The sequence below is a fragment of the Eutrigla gurnardus genome (assembly GCF_963514095.1).
Source record: "Eutrigla gurnardus genome assembly, chromosome: 14".
NCBI classification, from domain to species: Eukaryota; Metazoa; Chordata; class Actinopteri; order Perciformes; family Triglidae; genus Eutrigla; species Eutrigla gurnardus.
In genome coordinates this window covers 1,559,084-1,584,877 of record NC_139937.1, presented here as the reverse complement: position 1 = coordinate 1,584,877, position 25,794 = coordinate 1,559,084, and the positions used below count along the sequence as shown (strand labels likewise).

General features: G+C 44.2%; 2 protein-coding genes across 2 annotated transcripts; one reads left to right on the top strand and one right to left on the bottom strand.

Annotated features, from left to right (window-relative positions):
* Positions 1-7,464: 7,464 nt before the first annotated feature.
* LOC311024809 (uncharacterized protein) lies at positions 7,465-13,991 on the bottom strand (the record flags this gene model as incomplete). Its single annotated transcript, XM_084027389.1, has 6 exons — positions 7,465-7,642; positions 8,459-8,754; positions 10,050-10,198; positions 10,812-11,210; positions 11,656-11,882; positions 13,939-13,991. The coding sequence occupies 6 exons, from the start codon at positions 13,989-13,991 to the stop codon at positions 7,465-7,467; spliced, it is 1,302 nt and encodes a 433-aa protein (XP_083883515.1).
* On the top strand, positions 13,931-25,361 carry mdc1 (mediator of DNA damage checkpoint 1). Its single transcript, XM_084026801.1, has 12 exons — positions 13,931-14,024; positions 14,474-14,638; positions 14,735-15,325; positions 15,406-15,484; positions 15,577-16,868; positions 17,161-17,223; positions 17,357-20,643; positions 21,892-22,032; positions 22,917-23,099; positions 23,241-23,366; positions 23,904-24,014; positions 24,136-25,361. Exons 2-12 carry the CDS (start codon positions 14,503-14,505, stop codon positions 24,337-24,339), a joined length of 6,213 nt encoding a protein of 2,070 aa, XP_083882927.1. The 5' UTR covers positions 13,931-14,024; positions 14,474-14,502; the 3' UTR covers positions 24,340-25,361.
* The last annotated feature ends 433 nt before the right edge of the window (positions 25,362-25,794 follow it).

The window sequence follows — 25,794 nt, the reverse complement described above, 5'->3', positions numbered from 1 at the left end:
AGTTGCTGGCCAATTACTGGGTTAATCTGATGGGACAGAGGGAAGATCATCCAGTCAGAGTGGCGACTCAAGCAAGCTGGGAGAGGGGGGCAGCAAAGTTGTCAAGCTTTGGATGGACAGGGGAGGCAGTGGCACAGGAGCTGTTAGTAGCAGATAAAATATTTTGTCCAGCTGTTTTATGGCCTCAGATACCTCTCTGGCAATTGGATGTACCTAAGGTGGATGTAGGGCTGCTTAAAGTTAAAACCGAGAACAATGAAGCAGATATGGTATTTGAGTTTCAGTGCCATGTGAGAGAGCACTATGGGTATCATCTACTAATCTTTACTGATGGGTCAAAAGATCAAGAAACTGAAGCAACGGGAGCAGCTTTTATGGTTCAGAGATTAAAGGTAGAGTCATGTAAGAGGACATCAGATTTCCTACATGTATTTACAATTGAGCTATATGCAATTTTAATGGCAATACAATGGACTGAGCGACTTGAAAACCAAAAGGTGTTGATTTGTAGTGACTCTGTTTCCGCCATCACTAGTATTGGGGGACTGCGAAGAGCCATAAGGACCTTATATGTGAGATCCTGATGGCAATTAGAAGAGTGACTATGAGAGGAGTGGTGATTTCTCTGTTGTGGGTCCCAGCTCATACAGGAGTCTCAGGAAATGAGAAAGTTGATAAATTAGCAAAAGCAGCTGTAAAGAAGGAAAATGTGGAGATAAAATTAAAACTGTCTAAGGCTTAGGGGAAATGTCTTGTGTGGAGGGGGATCATGACCCAGTGGCAAAGATTATGGGAGAGAGAGACAAAAGGGAGGCATTTATTCTCATTGAACAAAAGAGTGTCTGAGTCAGCTAAACCTTGTGGAAGGATGAGAAGGAAGGAAGAAGTCGCTATCGCGAGACTGAGAATTGGTCATACCTTATTGAACAGCACTCTTTTCATTATAGGGAAACATCAAAATGGACTGTGTGATGAATGTCAAGAACCTGAGACAGTGCCTCATGCTCTGATTTATTGTAGGAAATACAGCAGTGAAAGGAAGGAATTACTGGAGAAAATGAGAGAGTTGGGACTGGAAGATGTGTCAGTTAAAGGCATATTAAACTTGGGATCAAGTGGGAGGGGAAGGTGGTGTTTGTTAAAATATTTATCAGACACTGGTCTGATGGAAAGAATTTGAGGATATGGCGTAATTAACCTGGCAGCAATGCAACAAATTGGATGCCGGCTGCCAAAAAAATCCACAGAAGAAGAAGAAGAAGAAGAAGAAGAAGAAGAAGAAGAAGAAGAAGAAGAAGAAGAAGAAGAAGAAGAAGAAACCACAGTGAACATGAACGAAGAAGAAGCTGATGAGACCGTTTTGGTTGGCCCAGTGGATTGGAAATTTTGTTATAAAAAACGAACGGATGGAAGCGTTGATAAGAGCATGGTTGTGTGCAAGCTATGCAACAAGGAATTTGCATATCACCGCAGCACATAGAGCCTCAAGTATCACCTCAATGCAAAACATATAGCAGCTAGCGTGGACGCTAGCATGGTAGCCAGCGTGGACGTTAGCCCGACTCCGAGTACAAGGACCCACACCCAACCCACACTCCACCAGATGCTATTGCTACACTTAATGGCAAAAATTGCACTGATCTGTTGGACTTGGTTGAACAAAAATAAACAATATTTTGTTGCTTAAGCTTATGTATCCAGTCATTATTCAATGGTATACTAAAAATCCATGTGAAAAAAATTACTTCTCACTGTCCTCAGGTCTGCCCTGCGATGGACTGGCGACCTGTCCAGGGTGTACCCTGCCTTTGCCCAATGACAGCTGGGATAGGCTCCAGCCCCCCCGCGACCCTGAATACAGGATAAGCGGTAGACGGATGGATGGATGTTCTCAGGTCAAATTTTTATGTGATTAAAATGCGATTAATTTCGATTAATTAATTACAAAGCCTCTAATTAATTAGATTATATTTTTTAATCGAGTCCCCCCTAATTAAAACTGTTAGCAGCATCAAAATGTCTGCTTGGTTCATGTTCAGTTGTCAGAGTTGATATTACAATCAGGTGCATTCTCTCTGCTGGCCACCAGGGGGGGTGTTTTCACGAATAGTGTGTCTAAATTGCATCTGCATACCTTTGAGTGCATGTGGGTCCTCCCTGCTGCTTCAGCCACGTGACAAGAATATGAGCTGATTGAATATTAAACACAATCTACTCAACTGTGTAAAAAGTGGTTCAAACTGGCTCCACCTTGACAGCAGAGACACTGGTGTTGTAGTTCAGGCTCACATGTTCATGGAGTGACGTTCACAAACGTAGACTGACGTTTGATTTATAAAACTATTAAAATGGAACTGCAGGGAAAAGAGAAAACAGAAGTTTGGTTTTCTTTAGTGATTTGTTCTTTTGCTGGCAAGTCGTGAGCAGCAGAAACGTGTTTCATCAGCCATGTAAAGAGATTAGTAGGAAAAGTGTCTTTTCAGGAATAAGAGTAGTTGAGTCTGACCTGAGAGTTTCCAGTTGACAGTGTGGACTCTTCAGGCCAGCAGACAGCAGCCTCACTCCTGAATCCTGCAGGTCGTTGTGACTCAGGTCCAGGTCTCTTAGACTGGAGGACTGGGAGCTGAGAACTGAGGACAGATCTCCACAGCTTCTGTCTGAAGAGGAATCAGATATGTGTGATGAAACAATAACAAACAACCGTTCGTCACTTTGGCATTATGAGGTTCTAATGGACAATTTTGTCATAATTTAGTTATTCACATATTCTTATTCTGTGACAATTTAGTAACATAATGTGAGGTTTTCTATTTAGGAAACAAAAAAGTCAATTTTACAAAGTCAAACCACCTTGATTCTATAAAGTTTTACTTATGAGCCAATCAGCAGGTCAAATGCACAACCAATCCGGTTCTTCTTCTTTGTCATGTTGCTGTGGTTGCTCAGTGGCAACAGCAACAAGGAGCAGAGGAAATGTCAAGCCAACGCGACGCTCAAGAAACCTCAAGATCAAGGTCTTGTGGAAGACAGCACGACAAATAAGAAAAACTTTGGTGAATGCCAGAATGTTTGTGAAAACTGCGTAAGTTGGGTTGAATACGGAATATATGATATGTTGATGATATGACATGATGTGCTTTCTCGTTTAGCAGGTCTCCCTGGATCATGGTGGAACCTGATCCTGACTGCACTGACGCTGTGGTCTTGTTTAACTATTAACCCCTAGTATTTGTAAGGAGACTGACTATTGATTAAAAACAAAGGACTTAGTAAAAATGACTAAAATCGGCATCTCTACTGTTACTTACTCGACTACTTGTGCTTCCTGGCCCAGCTGAGTCCGCTGAGGTCCTGACCAATGCAGACTGCTAACTGGCCTGATGATGAAACACCATATTGTAGCGTCACCTGCTGCTGTGATGCTCAATACTACTGCTTTCTGGTCTACGGCGACTTGGTTGGGATGGATCCATCTCGGCGTGGCTGTGCCTGCTGCCATGGACTACTACAGTTTGTTGGGACCTCACCACGAGAACTACACAATGCGGCCTACAAAAGCCTGCACATGCGGTCAGGACAAAGGAACAAAGGAGATAAAAAACTACACCCACCATTTTAGTTTCACTTCTCACCTGGGTGCGAAGTGCAACGTCACACAACTGCCCTATTGGCTGACAACCGCAGGTACCCCAGGGGGTCCCCGGGAGTAGCCGTGAGCTATAAAAACCGGCGCCATCTTAAGAACAGTCCTTTCAACTCTCCGTAACACACGTTACAACAGGAGGTTGTCACCCCCACCGCAGCACACCGCTGCAACAGGAGACCAACTTATAACGTCTGCAGCGTTTCCTTTGTCCTAGGCCACAGTCTTCTCCCCGTTTTCCTGATCCTGAGAGATCGCCACGACCGCGCGATTATCTCTGTGTTCGCCTGCAGAACAGGAGACCACACCGGTTCCTGCATTCCAGCTACCAGCTCCTGTCTGAAGTCAGCTGACCAAATTGCCAAGCTGCAATTATATTGTCGCCCGTGGAAGGAAGAAACACAAACTGTTTTCTTTATTCGAGTTTGATCAACGAGAAGGAAAGCGCCCCGCTCTCATCTGGACTCAGCCGACTCACCACGGCCCCCGCTGCCGCCGGGACTCAAGAACTACCGCCGCCCGTCATCGCCAGGAGGGACTCGCAGCTTACGCAACGACACCAGTAAGAGGCTATCAGTCTGGGCAGAGACATAAGTTTGATAGTGTAGGATATGATTGTAATTCTTGTTAACGTGTTTTAAGTTTTGATCACGGACCGCAGAGTCCGTTGTTTATGTGCTGTTGTATTTGAATGCTGATTGTGTACCCACGCCGCTGGGTTGATTTCTGTAACAGTGTTTTTGACTAACCTCAGCCATATTCGCGAGCCCAGTAAGCGTCTACTATCAGTTAAAAGACCGCGGTCCCGCTGAATGAACGCCAGTTCATTCACGAGCTCCCGTGTGATAGTAACACGCCTCCTGAGCCTTGGAATATTGCGCGCGCATTCTCCCCCTCTCTTTGTTTGTGTCCCGCTAACACATACGCACACATACATCGCCCCCCACACGTGTCCTACGCCAGCTGTTTCCGGCGGACGCTAAGGACATAGCTCCATCCGGTGGCTGTACCCGGCCATCTCTCGCTCGCTCTCTCTCTCTCGCGATCCTATCCGACGTCAGTGGCTCCGCTCCTGAACGCTGTGAGGAATAGCTCCATCTGGTGGCTGCACCCGGCCATCTCTCCCTCTCTCTCTCTCGCTACTCCATCTGGCGTCAGTGGCTCCGCCCCTGAACGCTGTGAGGGATAGCTCCATCTGGTGGTCGCGCCCGGCCATATCTCTATCTCTCTCTCTCTCTCTCTCTCTCTCTCTCTCTCTCTCTCTCTCTCTCTCTCTCTTTCCACACGCACGCACACACGCACACACGCACACACACACACACACACACACGTGTGTCTCTCCCTTTGTTTAGCTTAGCTTTGTGTCTTAGGTAGTTAACTTAGGTAGCAAGGCTTTGTTAATTGCAGTGTTATTGATTGTGATGGTTGTGTATATGTCACTGGATAACAGCAGGTTGTGAAGGCTAGTGCTCGAATTTCACGCCTTTTTAATTTCACGCCCATACTTCTATGCCAATGATCACGATGATTGGCATGTGAGTGTAAAACCTTTTATATTGAGACTGAATACAGTTTTAGGTTATCTTTTCCCTGATCCCAGGGTGGTGCCCCGTTTATTCATGATTATATCATGATAATATATTAAATATAATTATTAATATCGATAATCATATTGACATTAATTAATTAGCTGTTGATAACCAAATCTGCTCCTGCTACATCCCCAACAAGTTGATACTATTGCTTCTGTTAATACCACCAATACTGCTAATGCTACTTGTCTTGGCCTTTCTTTGTTTGAGCCGTAGTTACACCAGGCGGGGTCAGCTCGACTCGCTTACAAAAGATTTCGAAAAACTCTTAAAAAAATTATTGTGTTTATTTCACACTTCAAAAATGAACAAATCTTTCTTCTAAATTAAAGAAATAATACTGAGGAACGAATAAACCATTATAAGCTACGAGTGATCTTAATAAATCGGTCGAAAGACTTTTTTCAACCACCGCCTCTTTCACTTGACATTTGGCTTTCTGCCTGACGAACACACACCTGCCCTTATATCACCTGGGCGGTGTCCTGAACCCGCACACAGACCCCTACAGGCAGCAAAAAGCAAAGCACTTAAAACAGTATTATATAACATGTTAAAAGAACTATTCAAAACGTATCCTGCATTTCAAAATTTCTATTTTCATATAACATGAACAAGTCAGACACCATCTTAAACAGAAAATTAATAGAACATTTGAAACTGCTGCGACACTACTACTATACTACTACCAACGCAAAATGCAGTTGGAACCCAAGGGCCTGTGCTGCACCAGATTTTTGCCTAAAAGCCTATTAAGGCAGTTTTTTTCTGGCCACTGTCGCTGTAACTCTGCCCCTGGGTGATGTTGGGACTGTAAAATGTACAGTATTAACTCTGAAAATCATGAGCGTATTCTAGTCCTGCTCAATGTGTTAATTGTCCTGAGATGACTTCTGTTGTGATATGACACTATAAATAAAATTGAATTGAACATTTTAATTGATATTCCATGTGTGAATGAACAGTGTTGGTATGATGGTTTACTTGCAGCAGAGTTGATTGTAACAGCAACAGGAAGGAGGAGCTGCTGGCCCTGAACCAGCTGTATATAGAACCAACAACATGGGGAGAAGTGGACCATGTGGTTTTTGGAGTCCATCATTGTAGTTTCTCCACCGCAGAACCACTTCATTCACCAGCTGTCACTCATCGGCTGTCTCATTATAATGGCCTAGCTTAGTGAAAGTTCAATCAGGTTCTCTGAGCATCGCGGTCGTCTCTCCCTAAATCATGATGAGTTCTCCTTCTCATCTTTCCTTCCCCTCATAACGTTTTCCCTTGAGATCCTGAGATGTGTTTGAGTTTTAGTAAAACTTCTTTCCTGCATTTTGTGAACCATCTGCCATCTGTTAATTGAGTTTTGCTTTTGTGATGTTCCTGATCCGATCCCGTTTTTTCTCTTCTGTTGCCCTGCTTTTGTTTATTTGCAGCTTTTTTTGAGCTTTTATGTTATTAAACCTCCTTTTCAGTTGTCTCTTTGTCTGCATCTGCTTTTGAGTCCTAATCCGTGTTCCATAGTATTGAAAAACATGAGGAAGCTAGCATTAGCTGGCTAGCATTGATTAACATTGGGCAGCTAATATTAGTTTCCACACGAACATTAAGAAGCTAGCATAAGTTGGCTAGCATTCATTGCTATACTAATATTAAGCTAGCATTAGCTACCAGACTAACATGAGGCAGGTAGCATAAGTTGGCTGGTATTAGCAGAAAGTGAGTGCCTATGCTGCGTTCACACCAAACCTAAAGTGATATTTGAGTTTGACTGTAGAAGAAATTGCTTTTAGTTGTGGGATGATTTGTGTTTAGTCATGACACTCACGCTAGACGCACCAGACAGGAGGTGGGGCTTATTTCAATGTAGAAACCAACCAGGTTTCATCCATCAAGGCTGAAATAACCACTATTTCTGCTTTGACATTGTTGTGAAGGTCCAGATATGCCAGCCTGTCAGAGTTCATTCATAAACACCAACTGGATTTATAAAACTATTACCATCAAACGGCAGGGAAAAGAGAAACAAGAACTTTGGTTTTGACAAGAGTTTTGTTTTCTTTAGTGATTTTATCTTTTGCTGGCAAGTCGTTACCAGCACAAACAGTGTTTCATCAGCCATGTAATCAGATGAGCAGAAAAAGTGTCTTTACAGGAATAAGAGCAAAGAATGGTGCATGTAAACGTATCATTGAAAGCTTAATAGGTTAACTTCTCAAAGTAGTTGAGTCTGACCTAAGAGTTTCCAGTCGACAGCGCGGACTCTTCAGGCCAGCAGACAGCAGCTTCACTCCTGAATCCTGCAGGTCGTTGGTACTCAGGTCCAGCCAGGTCTCTTAGACTGGAGGACTGGGAACTGAGAACTGAGGACAGAACTCCACAGCTTCTCTCTGAGAGGTTACAGTCACTGAGTCTGAAGAGGAATCAGAAATGTGTGATGAAACAATAACAAACAACCGTTCGTGACTTTGGCATTATAAGGTTCTAACTGACATTTTTGTCATAATTGAGTTATTCACATATTCTTATTCTGTAACAACTTAGTAACATTATGTGAGGTGTTTAAGAAACAAAAAGGTTTAATTTCCAAAGTCAAACCATATTGGTTCTATAAGGTTCTACTTGTGAGCCAATCAGCAGGTCAAATGCACACAGGAAGATAATCCAATTCTGCTCCTTTGTTGGCTAGTATTAGCTGCTAGACTAACATGAGGAAGCTAGCACAAGCTAGTTTCACATGTTAAAAAAGTATCAGAAAGCTCTTTGTTTTTCTTGAAAATCAGTTTCTTTTCATGTTTTACTCGACAGAATAAAGTTTTTTGTTTAAGGTGACATATTTCAACTTGTGCAAATGAAGCATATTCAACTTGTACGTGTTATATGTATTTTTTGTGCTGCCCATTGCAAATTGGCTCCTTTTTACGCCTTTGCATTGACTTTGTATGCAATTAGGCTGCTTGACAAATTCCCTTTGTGTTTGTTGTGAGCAGCATTGGTGTTAGAAGTTCCCATTTACATTAGACCCATTCACAAGAAGAAGAAGAAAAACATTACATTTGTTAGGATTTAGATATTGTACATTTAGAGTGTCACTTTTATGTATGAAAAATACTTGTTCCACATTTAACTTTTAGCAGTTTGGAAAACCAATCAAATCATTCATAATGCAGATAGAACCTTGTAATTCCATGGTGGTTCATTGTATTTTGAACATAAAAACTATATTTACAGAGCTTTGCTTGAGGCTTGGACCACCGGCAGCAGCATCAGAAGAGCCTCCTCTGACGCAGAGTATTTCTTCAGGTCAAACACATCCAGACGTTTTTCTGACGACAGTAAGATGAAGACCAGAGCTGACCACTGAGAAGGAGACAGTCTATAATAGGAGAGACGTCCTGAAGTCAGGTACTGTTGGATCTCCTCCACCAGAGAACGATCATTCACTTCATTCAGACAGTGGAACAGATTGATGCTTCTCTCGGGAGACAGATCATCAAGCTTCTTCTTGATGTACTGGACTGTTTCCTGATTGGTCTGTGAGCTACTTCCTGTTTGTGTCAGCAGACCTCGTAGGTGTTTTTGATTGGTCTCTAGTGACAGACCCAGAAGGAAGCGGAGGAACAAGTCCAGGTGTCCATTTGGACTCTGTAAGGCCTTGTCCACAGCTCTCTGGTGCAGATGTGTTAGTTTAGGTTTGTCTCTGGTGACTTTAGACGCCCCAGAGGTTGTTGGTTCTTCTTCAATCAGATTGACACCAGACTTGATGAAGGTCAGATGGACATGAAGAGCAGCCAGAAACTCCTGAACACTCAGATGGACGAAGCAGAACACCTGGTCCTGGTACAGTCCTCTCTCCTCTCTGAAGACCTGCATGAACACTCCTGAGTACACTGAAGCTGCTTTGATATCGATGCCACACTCTTTCAGGTCGGGTTCATAGAAGATCAGGTTTCCTTTCTGCAGCTGCTCAAAAGCCAGTTTTCCCAGAGACTCAATCATCTTCCTGCTCTGTGGACTCCAGTGTTGATCCGTCTCAGCTCCTCCATCATACTTGACGTTCTTCAGTTTGGACTGAACCACCAGGAAGTGGACGTACATGTCGGTTAGAGTCTTGGGCAGCTCCCCTCCCTCCCTGGTCTTCATCACCTCCTCCAGAACTGTAGCAGTGATCCAGCAGAAGACAGTGGCACATGATGTGGAGGCTCCGTGAGGTCTTGATGTGGGCGATGATCCTGTTGGCCTGCTCCTTATCTCTGAACCTCTTCCTGAAGTACTCTTCTTTCTGTGGGTCAGTGAACCCTCTGACCTCTGTCACCATGTCAACACACTCAGGAGGGATTGGCTGCTGCAGGTCTTGTGGTTATCCAGAGATGAGCAGAGGGAAGCAGTTTCCCCCTGATGAGGTTTGTCAGCAGCACTTCGACTGAGGTGGACTCTGTAACATCAGTCAGGATCTGGTTGTTGAGGAAGTCCAGAGGAAGTCGACACTCGTCTAGACCGTCAAAGATGAACGCAACCTGGAACCCTTCGAACCTGCAGATTCCTGCTTCTTTGGTTGCAGGGAAGAAGTGATGAATGAATTCCATCAAGCTGAACTTCTTCTCTTTCAGTAGGTTCACCTCTCTGAAAGTGAATGGAAACATGAACTGTATGTCCTGGTTGGCTTTGTCTTCAGCCACTCCCTTTGTCATCACTGTTCTGATTGGTTCATCCCTTCCAGGTGAGCCTTTAAAGATGTCTTCTTGTCTGATGGTTGTTTCTGGTCTGTCTGGTTTCCTGGATGCCGTTTCAATCCGTCTGACCTCATGTTGGTCATTGACCTCTGCAGTCCCTCCCTCTGTGACGTGGAGCTCCGTGTAGACCTGATTCAGGTGGGTTGGGTTTCCGGCTTTAGTGATGCCCTCAAACAAACACTGGAACTCCTTCTTCAGATTAGACTTGAGTATGTGTTGGTACACTGCAACGGTTCCTGAATAAACAACAAATGACCCCAGTTAGTGGATCCTACAGACCCTTATACATTCTATGAACAAGCCATGTATTAGAGCCATGTATTCCTATAGTCCTCAGTATGAGTGACTTATTTAATGGTTAAATCAGAACTATTGGAGACAATATCAATCAGGTGCAACATAAAATAAAATAAAAGACTTTTACAAGGCAAACAGAACTGAAGGATATAACCCTTTGAAATGAAGCTGCAAAGCTCCACGAGTCAGTCACTACAACACATCACAATACAGCATCATAGAAAGAGACGGTAAGATGACGGTATTGAAAAAAGTACCGTTGGGTTTTCTAAACATCCTGGTATACCGTAACCTAACCATTTAGTTCCTATGAGCTGAAAGTCACCAGTTAACACGATCACTGGGTGAAGTGAAACACCTGTTTCTCTGAAACGGTCGTGATCCTGTCTGAACTCTGTAGAACTTGAGTGTTAGAATATCGATTCAAGACATCCGAACATGTAACAAACATTTAAGTTGTGTGCAGCCTATTAAGAGTTTGGAAATATGAAGTTCTTCATATTGAATCCTTCTCTTCTTTCCACCATGTTAAATCTGATAAAATCCTCTTACTGATCTGCAGACAGTCAGCCAGCTCCTCCTGCTTCATTCTTCTCAGGAAGTGCACTGTGATCTTGTGAAACGCCTCTCTGCTTCCCCTCCTTTGCTCTTCATCCTCACCGTCCAACAACTCCTCGTCCTCACTCTCCAAGCATTCTGGGTAATCTGGACTCGGGACCTTCTGGATCTTCTTCAGCTCGTTCTTCACAAAAGTGCAGATGTTCTCTTCCAGCAGCTGGAACAGAAGGATAAACTGAACATGAACTCTAAAGAACCCAACATAGGATTCATGTGTGGGTCTGAGCAGCATGGAGACCGCTAGAACCAGTTCAGCATTGACTCTGTAGTTGATGTGGTTAATAGTGAAAGGTGAGCTTGTACATGTTCTCACCATAAATATGAAGTCCAGGTCTGTTTGATGCTGCCGGGTAAATGAAACCTCTGAGATCTGCTGAACTCTGTGGAGAAAACCAAGTTTAAAGAGTCACTAAAGCACAGACTATAGATCAGAAGCGGACGTTGTCATGGCGACATCACCCGTTGGTTTGTGGACTACGATTTTGAAGCCTCGAGTTTGGCATTTTGGCCTGCGCCATCTTGGAATTTTTGGAGCAATAGGTGAATCTGACACACACAAGCGGCAGAACCGCACCCTGAGCAGCAACCTTACTGGATCTGGATCCGTGTGGATTCTGGTGTGAAGCTGCTAACAAAGTTAGCTTTATAATTCAAGGTCAACTTTACAGCTACGTGTTAAAGTCATTTTAGTAGCTAACCGTTGGCTTCTCAAACCTGCAGGAAAACTCATTCAGGTCTTGGTAAAAGACACTCAGCTAGGAGGAGCCGGGGATCGAACCGGCAATCTTGCTGTTGCCAGCCAAACCTCCTGAGCTAAACCTCCCCATCCCCATCTGGGGGAGGGATGGGGGGGATGGTGTGTCGGTCGTCTGTGGCAGAGCCTTTCGTTTTCCTTTTGGCTGGGTTGTTTCCGGGGTCAAAGCCGTTTTGCAGGTAGATTGGACCCTCTTTGTGGACACACAGCTGGGTTCATGTCCGGGCGAGTCTGGTCTCTCTTGCTTTATCCTGATACAATAAATACACTTTAAGATTCTCACTAGTTAAGCTTCATTAATCAATTTGCTTTGATTATATTGATGAGTCTTGTTCTGATAGTTGATGCAAAAAATAAGAAAGCTGCTAAAACTATTCAGATTTGCTCTATGTTTAATGTATATATTTGAAACTCTCCCTGGCTCTGCTCTTGAATATTATATGTAATGTATTAATGACTCTGTTGGTACTGTATGTTGTTAGTGTTTTGTATCAAAAGAATTCAATAAAGATTTACAAAAAAAAAAAAACACACACAAAACTAACCGGCATGCATTGTGCAGCGATCGCCGGCGATCGATTCTGCCAGGCCTGGCTCATCTCCAATGAGCCTATTATTTACTATAACGTATTCCAACATTTCCCAAAGGAAAGACAGTTGGACAAGTTTACACTCTGTTAGACCAGAGGGGTATTCCAGCAAACTCGCTAAGCGCAAAGCCGGGCTAATTTCGATAAGCCTCGCTACCTTTAGCGAGAGTTTCGTTCCATCAACGTGACTTGAGGCACTCTCCGCTAAGTAACCATGGGAATTTATCCGACCAAACTAGCCTGCCCCGGGGCAGGCTAACCATCAGGCTTACTTTAGCGGGGGTTTCAGAGAAGTCCGTCTGTCGGAAACAACTGTACCAGCAGAAGGTTCCGCCAAGCCTAGTCCTCGTGATTTCGTCACGTGAAAGACCAAAAATTACCAAAATTACATATATGAAGTACAAACAGACTATATTTTCATCAAGCGTCTAAAAATACATGCTTGCAATTAAAAAAATATGAATAAATCGTTTATTTTGTTTAAGACCGACTGGCCATATGATTATTTAAAGCCCCCAGTTGGGGGAGTGGTGATGCACCTGCTTGAATTTGGGCATCGCAGGTTCACATCCCGGTGAGGACATCTCATGTGTGGTTTCTTATTTTTTTTGCCTGTCTTTAGATCAGAGAATTAGACCAACATTTTACCTTAACTATAAACCTTACCTATCATACAATTTCCCGAGAACCCAAATATAACTTGCAAAAACATGATAGGCATAAAGATGTTATTATTAATAGCATGTTATAGATCCCAATGACAAAGGCATCGCTGCATGCAATTTTCAGCCACATAAATTCCTTTCAGGTGAGTTCATTAATAGATTCATTGAATGTATTCATTAAATTGTTGAGATAAATGAGTTGGTCAATGTAGATGCATTTACTAGACCTATCTAAAAAAAGACAGAAAGAGAGAGAGAGAGAGAGAGAGAGAGAGAGAGAGAGAGAGAGAGAGAGAGAGAGAGTTCTAGCCAAAGAAATAAGTTTCACAAAGTTCCATAGACGGGAGTTGAACCGTGGCCGGCCGCGTGCAAAGCCAGCGCGTTACCTCTACACTAGCCTCACGTACAAGAACTCTTTGTCAGTGTTATATTAGAACATTACTCTTAACGGTACTTCCGTTTTTAATCGCTCGGCAATTCTTGCCCAAGCAGCCTCGCGATTTTTATTTATCACTACAGTATTCCCTTTATTGGTTATGATGGGTTTGTGCTCCTCGTACAGTTCCATCAATAATTTTTGCTCTGGTCTTTTCTGCCATTTTCTCGATGATTCGACATTCACGGTTCTGGTCTGGCTTCATATCCCGTGAACGTACGTAACACACGACAACGTTAACCTGGCTTGAATTAGCCTCAACAAGGCGCGGCTGAAATGCGTTAATGGCATGGGTTTAGCCGCAAGTGGAAGTTGGCGTTAGTTCTAACCAGGCTTAATCAGGTAAGCGCCGCTTTAATTAGCGAGTTTGGTGGAATACCCCTCTGGCTGTGTCCCCTTTAAGACACGGCCGTGCGGGAAACGTTCATCCAATCAGAGGCTTTTAATCTAAACGGTGTTTAAATGACCAATGGCAGCAGAGTCTACTGTGAGTGATTGGTTTATCGGCCAATCGCTGGATAATTTGTCGCCTCTCTTAGGCGGGACCGAGTACTTTCAGGATGTGTATGTGTATTTTCATTTATCTCGTCTCAACAAAGTGCGTGAAGGTGTTTACCGGGCCAGAGAACAACCGTTTTTTCCGAATACAAACTCGTAACTCAACCCCATTGCAGTTTTATGTATGAGCTCATCTGTATGCAGGTGGGTGTACAACTCTCAAGCAATCCGTACTGTCGCGTAAAGTTCCTTCATAACTTTCAAGGTAACTGACTGGATAGTAGCATTGCTAATGACGACTTAGCGTTATTAATGTATTGGGTAGCGCCAGTTTCTTCAAAGATGAGATTCTGATGTTTGAATTACACAAACTGGAGGTAAAGTTTTCTTTTATGTTATTTTGATGTCTTTTTGACGATCATGTTCATCTGCGTCCAATAAAATCGCTTTACGTTACACAGTGGAAGTGAGCAAGAAGACAACAGAGACATTTAGTGAAGAGATCATCAATTAGCTATTAGGCTAAGTTAGCCGCACGGAGTCGCTCAGTTCTAGCCTTTAACTGGCTAGGTTTTAAGATCACGTAAAACTAACGTCGGTGGGATTGGACGTAAAACACCAGCCTGATTGGCTCTATCTTTTTGGAAGTGTAGCAGTCGTCCTGCCTGACACGGTGTGAGGAATGGATGCCACTCAAATGATCAGTGACTCAATCTTAGAGTCAGACGAGGAAGAAAATGAAGAGTTGAATGAAACCAAGAGGGGACGGCCATTGGCTAAACTTTGTATCTTAAAAAATCAACACATCCCTGAGACAGGTGAGTGGCTAACTTATTACACCTATGGTTTGTTGAATTATGCATACACAGGTATTGTCTATGTATTTCTTGTGATGGATGTTCTCTGTCACCCAGAGTTGCCCCTCTTTTTGGGAGATAATGTGCTAGGCCGTGACCCCAACACCTGCACCCTGCTCATGCCAGCACCCTCAATATCCAAGCAGCATGCGACCATCTGCATCTCTGTCTACAAGAAAAGAGGTTCTCGCAGCGATGTGGACATTGAGGCTTTGGTTTGGGACCTAGGGAGCATGAATGGGACCCGCAAGGGCCGCTTGAAGCTAACTCCAAATGTACGCTATGCCCTCAGTGAATGTGACAGTTTGGTGATGGCAGACATCACATGTCAGTACGTTAGCTGCACTGGAGATGCAGTCTCTTCTCAAAGGGACGTCGGGACTCCTGTGAGCAGAAATTCAGGAGCCAGGTTGCCAGATGCCTCAGAAGAAAAGAGAGGGGACACAGGCACAGGCAGCAAGAAATGTGTCAATGGGGGTACAAAGGCTAGAGTGTCCTTACCTGATCAGAAGGACACAAAGAAGACTCCTGTCAGAGCCAGTTGCCTGTCCTTTGAGCAAACTCCAACCCAGCCACAAGGGACCCTGGTCCCAGAATCGGACTCGGAGTCAGATGGGGAAGGGGGAGATAAAAGGAGCAAGGCGCGAGGTATGTAAATAATGTAAATACAATTAGAAATGAAGCCCTATTTTTTAATAGTTTGTTTACATCTTTCTGAACTTTTACAGTGTCTGATTCTGACTCCCACAAATCAAGTCCCGTCTGTTCAACATTCCTGAGTCCCACAAATAAAATCGTCCCTGAAAGGTATATTAGCAACGTCTTATTTTGAGCTTCATTAAAAACTTCTTTCACTTATGAATAATAATTCCTGTCACGTTGTTTCCACTGTTTTACAGTGAGGATGAAAGTCCTATCACACCGTCCTCCTCCACCAAAAATAGGCCTTGCAGACATGTCAGCTTCAGCCAGGAAGAGATGGACGTCGATGTGGGGCGACAGCAGCTGAAGAACAAAAAGACACTTGCGATTGTGGGCGACGGTGAAGAGAAAGAAGAAAGAGCAGCACTGGGAGGGAGAAAATATGAGGAAAGTGGACATGTGCCTCTGAAACAGGAAAGCAATGTCAGTCTTGGAGGAGAAGTTGAATTTCCTGTATCCACACCAGCAGCCTTCACAAATGCCATCCCTGCATTTGGCATGGACAGTGACACTGATATGGAAGGAGAGGAGGAGGGCGTAGCATCTGCAGGTCCTGTGACCTTGAATACAAACCAACAAGCTGTTCAGCTACCAAACACAGCCCAGTTTCACATGGATAGTGATACAGACGTCGACGAGGATGATGAGGTCTCGCATACAGTTCCCAAATCTGTGCCTTCCTCTGCTGACCACATCAAACCCCCTCATGTTATTTCAGTCATTCAGCCAGAGGGCATCACTCTGGACAGTGACACTGATGTGGATGATGATGATGATGATGATGATGATGATGATGCTGCTGCTGCTGCTGCTGCTGTGTCAGACACCGCTATCAAAGCAAAACCCTCCTCACTTCAGAGCACACACACAGCTGACTCTTCCACACAGCTGAACGATTTACACAGAGACAGACAAATGGATGTTGACGATGAAGAAAAGGAATGTGGAACAAATAACGCCTGTTCGAAAGTAGATGAAATTTCCACTAGATCAGACAAGCCAACTGAGCCTGAATCTACCCCTGCTGCACCTCACGGCCTGCATCTAGACAGTGACACAGATGATGAAGCTGTTCCTGCCTCTGCCATCAGTGAACCCTCCGTTGTGTCTGCTGTCACAGAATTAACATCTGCTGCAGATGCAGCAGTTGCTTTGGGTGTTCTGTCTGACAGCGACACAGATGTGGAAAATGATTTTCCTCTGGCAATACCAGTTGCTGCCTCGACCGTGTCAGTTGGTCCTGGTACCATGTCACAAGCTCTTCAGTCAGATTCTAATGCAGACACAGATGTTGATGAATCCAGCGTGCCCCCTGCTGGGGAAGTAGTCAATCCAACCGACCTCAGACTGGACCGTGATACAGATGTGGAAGATGAGGTGGCTTTTGGAGAGGCAGATGATGGCCAGATTCCCAGCCTGCGCAGAGAAAACACACCTGGGTTGCTGGTTCCCCTTCAGCACAACTGCTCTACTCCTGTACAGCAGTCAGGTAATCAACCAATACATCTTCAATGACATTTTAATGGAATTAATGTAGGCTAAAGATTATTTTGATGACTGTTTCGATTCATTGTTTAGTTTATAAAATGACAGAAATTAGTGACGTTTCCGTTAGATTTCCCCACAGCCAGAGTGACATATTCTTCCTGCTTGTTTGTTTGACCAACAGTCCAACCCCCAAAAGAAAAGCATAAAATCATCAGATTATTTGCCATTTTTAATAATAAATATTGTTTAAGTTGGCTTTTTAATTTTGCTATTTTCACTTTGGATGGTTCCAGAAAGAGAACTGGAAAATATGGAGACTCAGGTTTTCCTGTGTCCTTCTTCACGTTCATTTAGAGGTGAGTTAATTTCTTTTGACACATTCAAATTATGCACCATGCTGTGTCTGTTTCTAAGATGATGGGTAAATGACAGGAAACATATTAATTTAAACATTGCATACACTTCTTTATTTTCTCCTTGGTCTCCCAGGTCCTATACCCCCTGCTGCAGGAGCTATAGCATTGTCTTCCTGCTCAGACAGCCAGGAGGACGACTTTATCGTGGCCGAGACGCAGTCTTTCATTCTTCAGACTAGAGAATGCCACGGCAACCCTCCAGCCAACCACAGCATGGACCCAACCCAGTCTTCTGGTGATGAAAAAGGCGAACTGTCCATCAGAGGAAGATCTTTCCAGCTGGGATTGTCAGACAGCAGCCACCTGGAGGCCCAAGCTCTAGCAATGGAGAGCACCCAAGCTTTTGTGGTGGGGGGTCTGAATCTGGAAGACACCCAAGTATATGCAGCAGTCTCAAATGCAGACAGGAACCCCTTGGAGAAGGATTTACATCTGGAGGCCTATGGAGAGGATAAGGAACTTGCCAGAAGTTCAGTGATGTCTGCAAAAGAAGGTCGGGTAGATTTGGCCCTAGAAGCAACACAGGCATATATTTCAGAGCCCTACAGTGATTCAGAAGATGAAAATTATGCAGATGATGCAGATGGTAGAAAAAACACTGCTACTGCCGAGACTCAACCTTTCGACTTTCCCACCTCATCTATTCTTGCCATTGCTGAAACCCAACCAATGTCTGCCTTTGAGGAGGAGAGTTTGGATAAAGAAAATCCTATTTCGTCTGCACTACAAGTTAAGCCCAGGCCACCGAATGTAACAGAAGAGAGGGAAGAACATGGGGAGGCAGCTCAACCTCTGAGGAGGCACCTGAGTGTAGCACTCTCAGTAGCCGGAACTCAGCTCACAAACTCTGAGTTCTCACTTGTTGAAACGCAGCCCATGACTGCAAGTGGAGATGTGGAAAACTATGGTGGGGACTCAATAGCAGGTCCACGAAAAAGAAAAGCAAAGCCACTGTGGTTTGAAGACGAGCAGACCCAAGCACTCACAGACTCTGAGCTCCCCACTGTCGGAACTTGGCCAACGCATACAGGTGAAGATGGAGAAAGTGAGGAAGAGGACTCGATTCTAAGTCCACGGAAAAGAAGAGCAAAACCACTGAGGCTTGAAGATGAGACACAGCCCCTCACTAGTTCTGATGAAGTTCTTGCTGTTGAAACTCAGCCCATGGGTACATGTGAAGGCAAGCAAGGTGATGAAGAGGACTCCATCCCAGGTCCCCGAAAAAGAAAAGCAAAGGCACTGCAACTGGAAGAAGAGGAGACAGAGCCTCTGGTCTCTGCAGTCGTAACGCAGCCCCTGGTCGCAGTTGAGGACAGAGACTCGATTCCAGGTCCACGGAAAAGAAAAGCAAAGGCACAGCAAGAGGAAGAGGAAACAAAAACTTGCCTGCAGCCTCAGAGAGGAAAGGGGAGACTATCTGAAGCTGAAACCAGTGGCACCACTATTGGAGGTCGAAGGAAGACGAGAGCCAGATTTAGAGAAGAGGAGGAGCAGGCAGAGTGTTCTGAACCTCCCAAGAGACAGACAAGAGGGAAGACAAAAGCGTTGCCAACAACCAGAGGAAGGAGAGGGAAATTGAGACCTGATGATGATGAGGAGAGTGAAGAACAGGTTATAGAGCAGCCTAAACAGGCTAGAGGGAAAAAATCCACGAGGCAACAGAAAGATGAAGAGGAAGAAAGGCTTGAAAGAAGAAAGCACATTGAAAATAACGACCGATTAAAAGAACAAGAAGAAGAATGTAGGGAAGAACAAGCCAAACTAGAAAGGGAAGTAAAAGAAAATGAAGAGCAAGAAGTGCAGGCTGAAAATGCAGAAGGGTTGAGACTTGAGCAAGAGAGAATAGAGAGAGAAAGAATGGAAGAAAAGAAAAGAGCCGATAGGGCACAAAAGGAAAAAGAAAAACAGTTGGAGAGGGAAAGAAAGGAGATGGAGGAAAAAGAGAGATTAGAGCGTGAAAGGGCAGATAGGGAAGAAAAGGATAGAAAGGAGAAGGAAGAAAAAGAGAGATTAGAGCGTGAAAGGGCAGATAGGGAAGAAAAGGAAAGAAAGGAGATGGAGGAAAAAGAGAGATTAGAGCATGAAAGGAGAGATAGGGAAGCAAAGGAGAGAATAGAAAAGGAAAGAGAGGAGGAGGAGGAAAAAGAGCGTGAAAGGGCAGATAGGGAAGACAGGGAGAGAAAAGAGAAGGAGGAAAAAGAGAGATTGAAGAAGGCAAAGAGAGATGCCAATGAAACGCAAACGAAGGAGCAACAAGAAAACAAGCCCAAAACACTGGCAAGAGGTAGAAGAGCAGCCAGGAGAACATTTGGTGACCCGGTCACATCAGAGCCGGAACGAGACTCAGCCGTCACAGCCGATGATGATGTCCCAGCAAGGAGAACCAGATCTCGCTCCAACTCTTCCAACTCTGTCAGCTCAGAGAGGTCTGCTTCCAGTGTGAACACCCAGGGGAGCAGGGGGAGGGGCCGAGCCAGAGGAGCGAAGAGGACCAGTGGGCCACAACAGAACAATAATGATATTTCTCCTCAGGGAGTTCTTTCGAGGTCCAACTCGGAGATTTCCACCTGCAGCTTGAGCTCTCAGAGCAGAGGAAGAGGAGGCAGGCAGCGAGGAAGAGGGAGGAAATCCGAAGCAGAGCCAGACTACATCCCTCCTACCAGTTGTCAAAGGGGCCAGAATGTGTCTCCCAAACCTCCAGCCAGAGGCAGGAGGAGCAGGAAAGCAGAGGAATCCTCTAATGAGGTTTCCCATGAGGGTGATGTCGAGAAGGCAGACGCTCAGCAGGCTAGTACCACAAGAGGGCCACAGCTAGCCAATGCAAATGGCTCTGAACCTGCTGCTGCAGATAAGAAAGCCCCTTCAAGTCAGGAGTGTGGCAGTGAAGAACCCCCTCTGTCTAAAAGGACTGTCAGGGGCAGAGGCCAAAAAGCAGTAAAGAGTGAGCCTGTGGAGGTACCAATAGCTCCTTCAGTCAGCGATGGAGATGAGTGTAAAGAGAAAAGAAAAGTAAGGAAGAGAGAGTTGGAGGCAAGTACAGAAGAGGGTGCCAGCAGCAGCTCCAAAATATCCAAAGAGAAGGCGAAGGCCCAGACAACAGAGGCAGTAGAGGAAGAGCCAGGTGAAACGAAAGATGAGATCCGAGTCCAAGCTAAGAGAAGAGGTAGAGTGTCCAGTGCTCAAGCAAAGTTGAACCCAAAAGACCCCCCCACTGAATTCGAGGTGAAAAAAGAGGGTGAGAAAATGAAGGAGGGTACTGTTGAGAGGCGAGGCAGAGGTCGGCCATCAGTGGTGCAGAAAAAGAAGAAAGAGGAGCAGGACGAAAGTGTAACGTCTGTTGACCAGGATCCACATGTGCAGGTATAAGAGGGGACTTGATTACCTCACTTTTAAACATGCATTGGCAATGTCCAGGTCTCAGAAGTTGTTGTTTCGATTGAGGCAAAAATACATTAGGGATGAAAACATAAATCAATATAATAAGTGTCCAGGAAATTCTGTCCTTGAAAAGAAAGGCTTTTACCTTGGCCAAAGGCTCTAGTGCATTTTCTCAGCCTTTCCAACCATCATAATGTACTGCTTCTACTCTCCAAACCCTCTCAGCAACAAGAGTATTCTGACCAGGGGCCCGTTTCAGAAAGCAGGCTCAACCAACTCTGAACCTAACCCTGAACTCTGAGTTGACCAACTCTGAGATGGGCAACTCTGAGTTTTCGGTTCCAGAACAGCAGTTCTGAGTTAGTTCAATCAACTCTGAGTATGTAAACTCTACCATGGCAACCAGGAGATATTAGATATTACTGAGTGTTTATAGAGAAAAAAAGCTCATTCTTAGAAAGTGGCCCAGCGTAACTGCATCAAAGTAGAGATAGTTGGCGTGGCAGACATTTACGGCCCGACTTAATTAATCATAAGAATATTGCGCAAATACGTAGACTAAGGCATATTATTTTAATCATATTTCACATATTAAACAGAGTAAATATAAGCGGCTATTTTAACACGGAAACATTTCAGAAAAAAATCTAAAGAGCTCTGCAAAGAATCTGGATTATGTCCGTGATATGAAAAGTTGAAAATGTCGGAGAATATTATTTAGATATGTGATCAGTAGGAAAAACTGCAATCAAAATTCTCTCCCGATGCAAAGCTGCTAGAATCACTCTTATTTCCATATCGATGAGGTTGACAAGGAAAGGATGGCACATTTTTTCAGAGTTGTTCAGATTCTGGAAAAAGGCGGAGACATGTAGGATAAACTCAGAGTTTGTTGACGAAAACCTGCTAGCGAGCAGGTTAGGTTCACGGAGTATAACTGATATTATAGCTGAACTAGAATTAGGCTGAACTGGCTTTGTGAAACCGAATCCCTCATCTCGGGGTTAACTAACTCAGGGTTTTCACTAAACCTGCTTTCTGAAACGGGCCCCTGCTCTGCATCACCATTGATGCACTAATGAATGGCGGTTTAGTGGTCACACACTCTCTTCTTACTCCTACACCTTTCTTTACTGCTCCTTTTCTCAACCGTCACCTTGTGTGTTTCATGCCTGTCATTGTCTGTCATCTGACCTTGTCTCCCCTTCCCCCCGTCTCCCATTTAAAAAGCCCCAGACACCGACCGGTGGCGCGTCCCGGAAGCGTCAGGCTCCTGCAAACTCCTCATGTTTGGCGAAGACTCCTCGCTCCTCCTCCTCTGCTTCTCCAACAGCTAGTGGTCGACTACGAGCTGCCAGCCAGGCGCACAAGGTTTTAAATATCTTTGTACACGTGGTCATATTTGTCACATAAGCACATTTTGCATTCGTTTATATTTATTATATTTGTTCATTACTTTACTATATTGGCTTTTGTATACAGTGTCGGGGAGCCTTGTTTCTGCACAACAACAACAAACTTGACAGGGTTGTTATACTGGGTTGTTGGATATCGGATATCAATGGGCAGATTTACTTCTATGACGGACCATTGAATTTAGCTCACTAGATCACAGCAGATCAACTGCACCCTCACTGTCCTGCGTATGTACTGTTGTCTTCAGGCTGAGGTATAGTGCAGCCAGGATGCTGACTGTAAGAGGCATCACATCCTTTGTCCCACGCAGCGGTCGCCTGCTAAATGAGCCTTGAGCCGGTCTGAACTCTGCACTTTTATTTGAACTTTCACCTGATGTCCTCTGTAGATTTCCCAAATGATGCGTTTTATGATGCTATTATGCTGTCATATTTTTTTTTAATTAAGCTCTTTTACAAAGCAAATCCCCCTAGGAGCTATAAAGATGTCATTCATTCACTTCTTCATTCATTTTTTCTTTTTTCTATAGGATGCATCCACACCAACAATTAGAGCGATTCAGTCAACTTTACAGAATGTGTTCTCTTTGGTTTGTGCAAAGAAACGGTTGCTTTTTGATTTAGTTATCACCAAATAATGGTTTGGTTCTCCTGTAATTACATTGCTCTTATGAGTGAAATTTGAATTACTTATACAAAAATGTATCTCAGAGTGCATGACAAAGCTGAAAATTAGATTTTGTTCAGTGCCCCTTCAAATATTAACCTCACAGGATGACTGGTAGTGAGTTAAGTGGCTTTAGCCCTCTGAACAACACCATGCGTGTGTCTTTCTGTCAGGTGCTGTTCACAGGTGTGGTGGATGAAGAAGGGGAGAGAGCGTTGGCTCGTCTGGGAGGCAACATGGCTAAAGGTGTGGCAGACATGAACTGCCTGGTGACTGATAAGGTGCGCAGGACTGTCAAGTTCCTGTGTGCAGTGGCTAAAGGAGTCCCCATTGTCACCACACACTGGCTGCAACAGGTTGGTTGCTATAGCAGCACTTCAAACTGGCCCCACACAACTTTTCTCTTTCCCATAAAGGAATGTGGAAGTATATACACAAACACTACACTCACAAAGACACTCACTGCTCCTCCTGTCTTTTTTCTCCACGTGGTTCAGAGTGGTAAGGCTGGCAGCTTCCTGCCTCCTGATGCTTTTGTTGTGAAGGATCCAGAGCAGGAGAAGAAGTTCAATTTCTGCTTGCAGGAGTCTCTGAGGATTGCCAGCAGTCAGCCTCTCTTACAGGTACCCTTAACACAGTCACACCATGTATTTCTGTGCTTATATTCCTTCTCTGAGAGAGGTAGATGGCACATGGGCAGTGGATATTATTGACAGTGAGAAATAGTGATTCACGGTGGCGATTGAGTCATGCTTGTGTTAGAATCCTCCTCAGCCTATAAAACATTTGAGATCCTTGACTTTCTCTCGTCAAGCCCAGCCTCTTTGTATTTGAACAAGGTCAAATCTTTTCAGTGCTGATTATTTGCCATTACACATTTATTGTAAATGTACTGATGATGTTTTATGGGCACTTCACGTTGGGAAGCAGGCAGTAATGTTTCTATTTCTGTTACACTTACCTACCCTGCACTGTTCACATCGGTATCAAAGTTGCAAAGGGATGTTTGATATCAATAGTATGCTGATATTGACCACAATTGGGCAGGTATACCCATATAATACGAAATTACATTCCTAAGAGCCTTATAGTGATTTATTGAGTCATTCTTGCAGAGACGGATGTCATGCACTGCATCTCTTGTCTTCTCTTTCTCATAGGGGTATGAAATCCATGTTACAAAGTCAGTGCAACCAGAGCCAGTGCATATGAAAGACATCATCTCCTGCAGCGGAGCGACCTTTCTTGCCAAGATGCCTTCTTGTCACAAGGTACCAGTCCAAGTTCCTGATTCAGGTCTCACATCGGAGAATATTGTGTGGAGGTCTGTCTTCATAGCTTATCATCCAGTGCATCTGTACTCATTTATTGCTCCCCTCTCTTCCCCGTCAGCCTCAGACTGTAGTGATTTCCTGCGAGGACGACTGGCTGCTGTGTCGCCCGGCTCTCTCTGCATCTCTGCCAGTCTTCACGGCCGAATTCATTCTCACAGGGATCCTCCAGCAGAAACTCGACTTTCAGACCAACACACTCTCCTCCCCTGCAAACACTCTACAGCCAGCAGGGGGCAGGGGCGGGAGCAGGAAGAAGATGTAGACACCACCAGAGTATACCATAGAAACCCTGGGATCTACCATAGTGGGGTTTTTCCATCCGCACAGATCCCGTGTCAGGTCAAGTCAAACACTAGCGAGTCAGCTGCTGGTCTTTATGAAAGATTTCAAGAATTTGAACACATTGTTGGTGAAGCAGGGCTTTTATTGAACAATGATCGCTGTCAAACATTAAACATATATTTTAGTTCATGCTGTTCAGGTGATGGAAGAAGCAAAATGTGTCTCGCATTTTGTTTGAAATATCTCCTCTCAGTACAGGCTTTTCTTTCGATCTCTACCTTTTACCTTGTACATGAGAGGAACATGTTTTTAAAGTTGCTGCTATGCTGGGTGGGAGATGATTACCCAGTCACTCAACCCCTCTGGTCCTCCCCTGTGCTCCACCCCTCTCTTTGTACAACCATTACACGAAGAGCAGGAATTAACACCGCCACTCTCTTTCCATGCTAAGTGCTTCAGCTCAATCAGCCAGTTTGGCAGGTAACCAGCCACGAAGCGGGACATGTATAATCATGTTTTGGTGATCAGAAAACGCGATCGGTTTTGAAATACATCGGCTACGTGGCCAGTAGATGTGTGGGGGGGAGTGATTTCCTGTCCTGATAAGTGCATAGTGCCTTTTTATAACGGGGTAATCATGAACCTACCAGTGTGTCTTTTTCATCTTTCTCCATTAACTGCTGCTCCATTAAAGCTTCATCCAATCTGATTCCGTCCAGGGCTGAGACATGATATCTAGGCACCTGAATGCTGATGCTGCTTCTGCAGCAATATCTCATGGCGATGCGTTTATCTGCTGTGTTTATATACATGATGTTAACGTTAAAAAAGACCGGGGAACAGAAATACTCACATTTGGTTTCTTCCCCCCACACCAACCCAAAATATTTGAACCTGTTTGGTGTTTTAAAGTTGGACTGTCTAATTGCTAATATTTGTGTCAAACCACGAAATCTGTCAGTATTGCCAATGAATACATTAAATATTTTCTATGTGTTTATGTTTATTTGCTTTTGCAACTTTATGCTTAATCTGCACATTTTGGTACTTGGTCATGTTGTTTTTGGCTTCGGTGTGTTGAGTCGAGGAGGAGAACCACAAGATATGGCTGAAAGCGTCAGAAACTTTGACGAAGCAGAACTTTGTGTTGCCAAACTGTGTGAAATGACAGAAACTTCTGTATTTTGATGATTTCAGAACTTTGGAGTCACGTCTGCACCCTGAGATCTGATCTGGGATCACTGACGCTACAAGTACATCTGAAGGTGTTTGTATTTTAAGATTGTAGAGTGAAAAAAGTTACATTTGCGGTTGAAATGTGCGGATTTTATTATTATTCTACTATGTAATTGGTTAAATCCTATGGAATTTTATTTCCGAGCCATCGACCGATACAACGCTTCAAAACTAATAAATCACATTGTCTTCCACTATG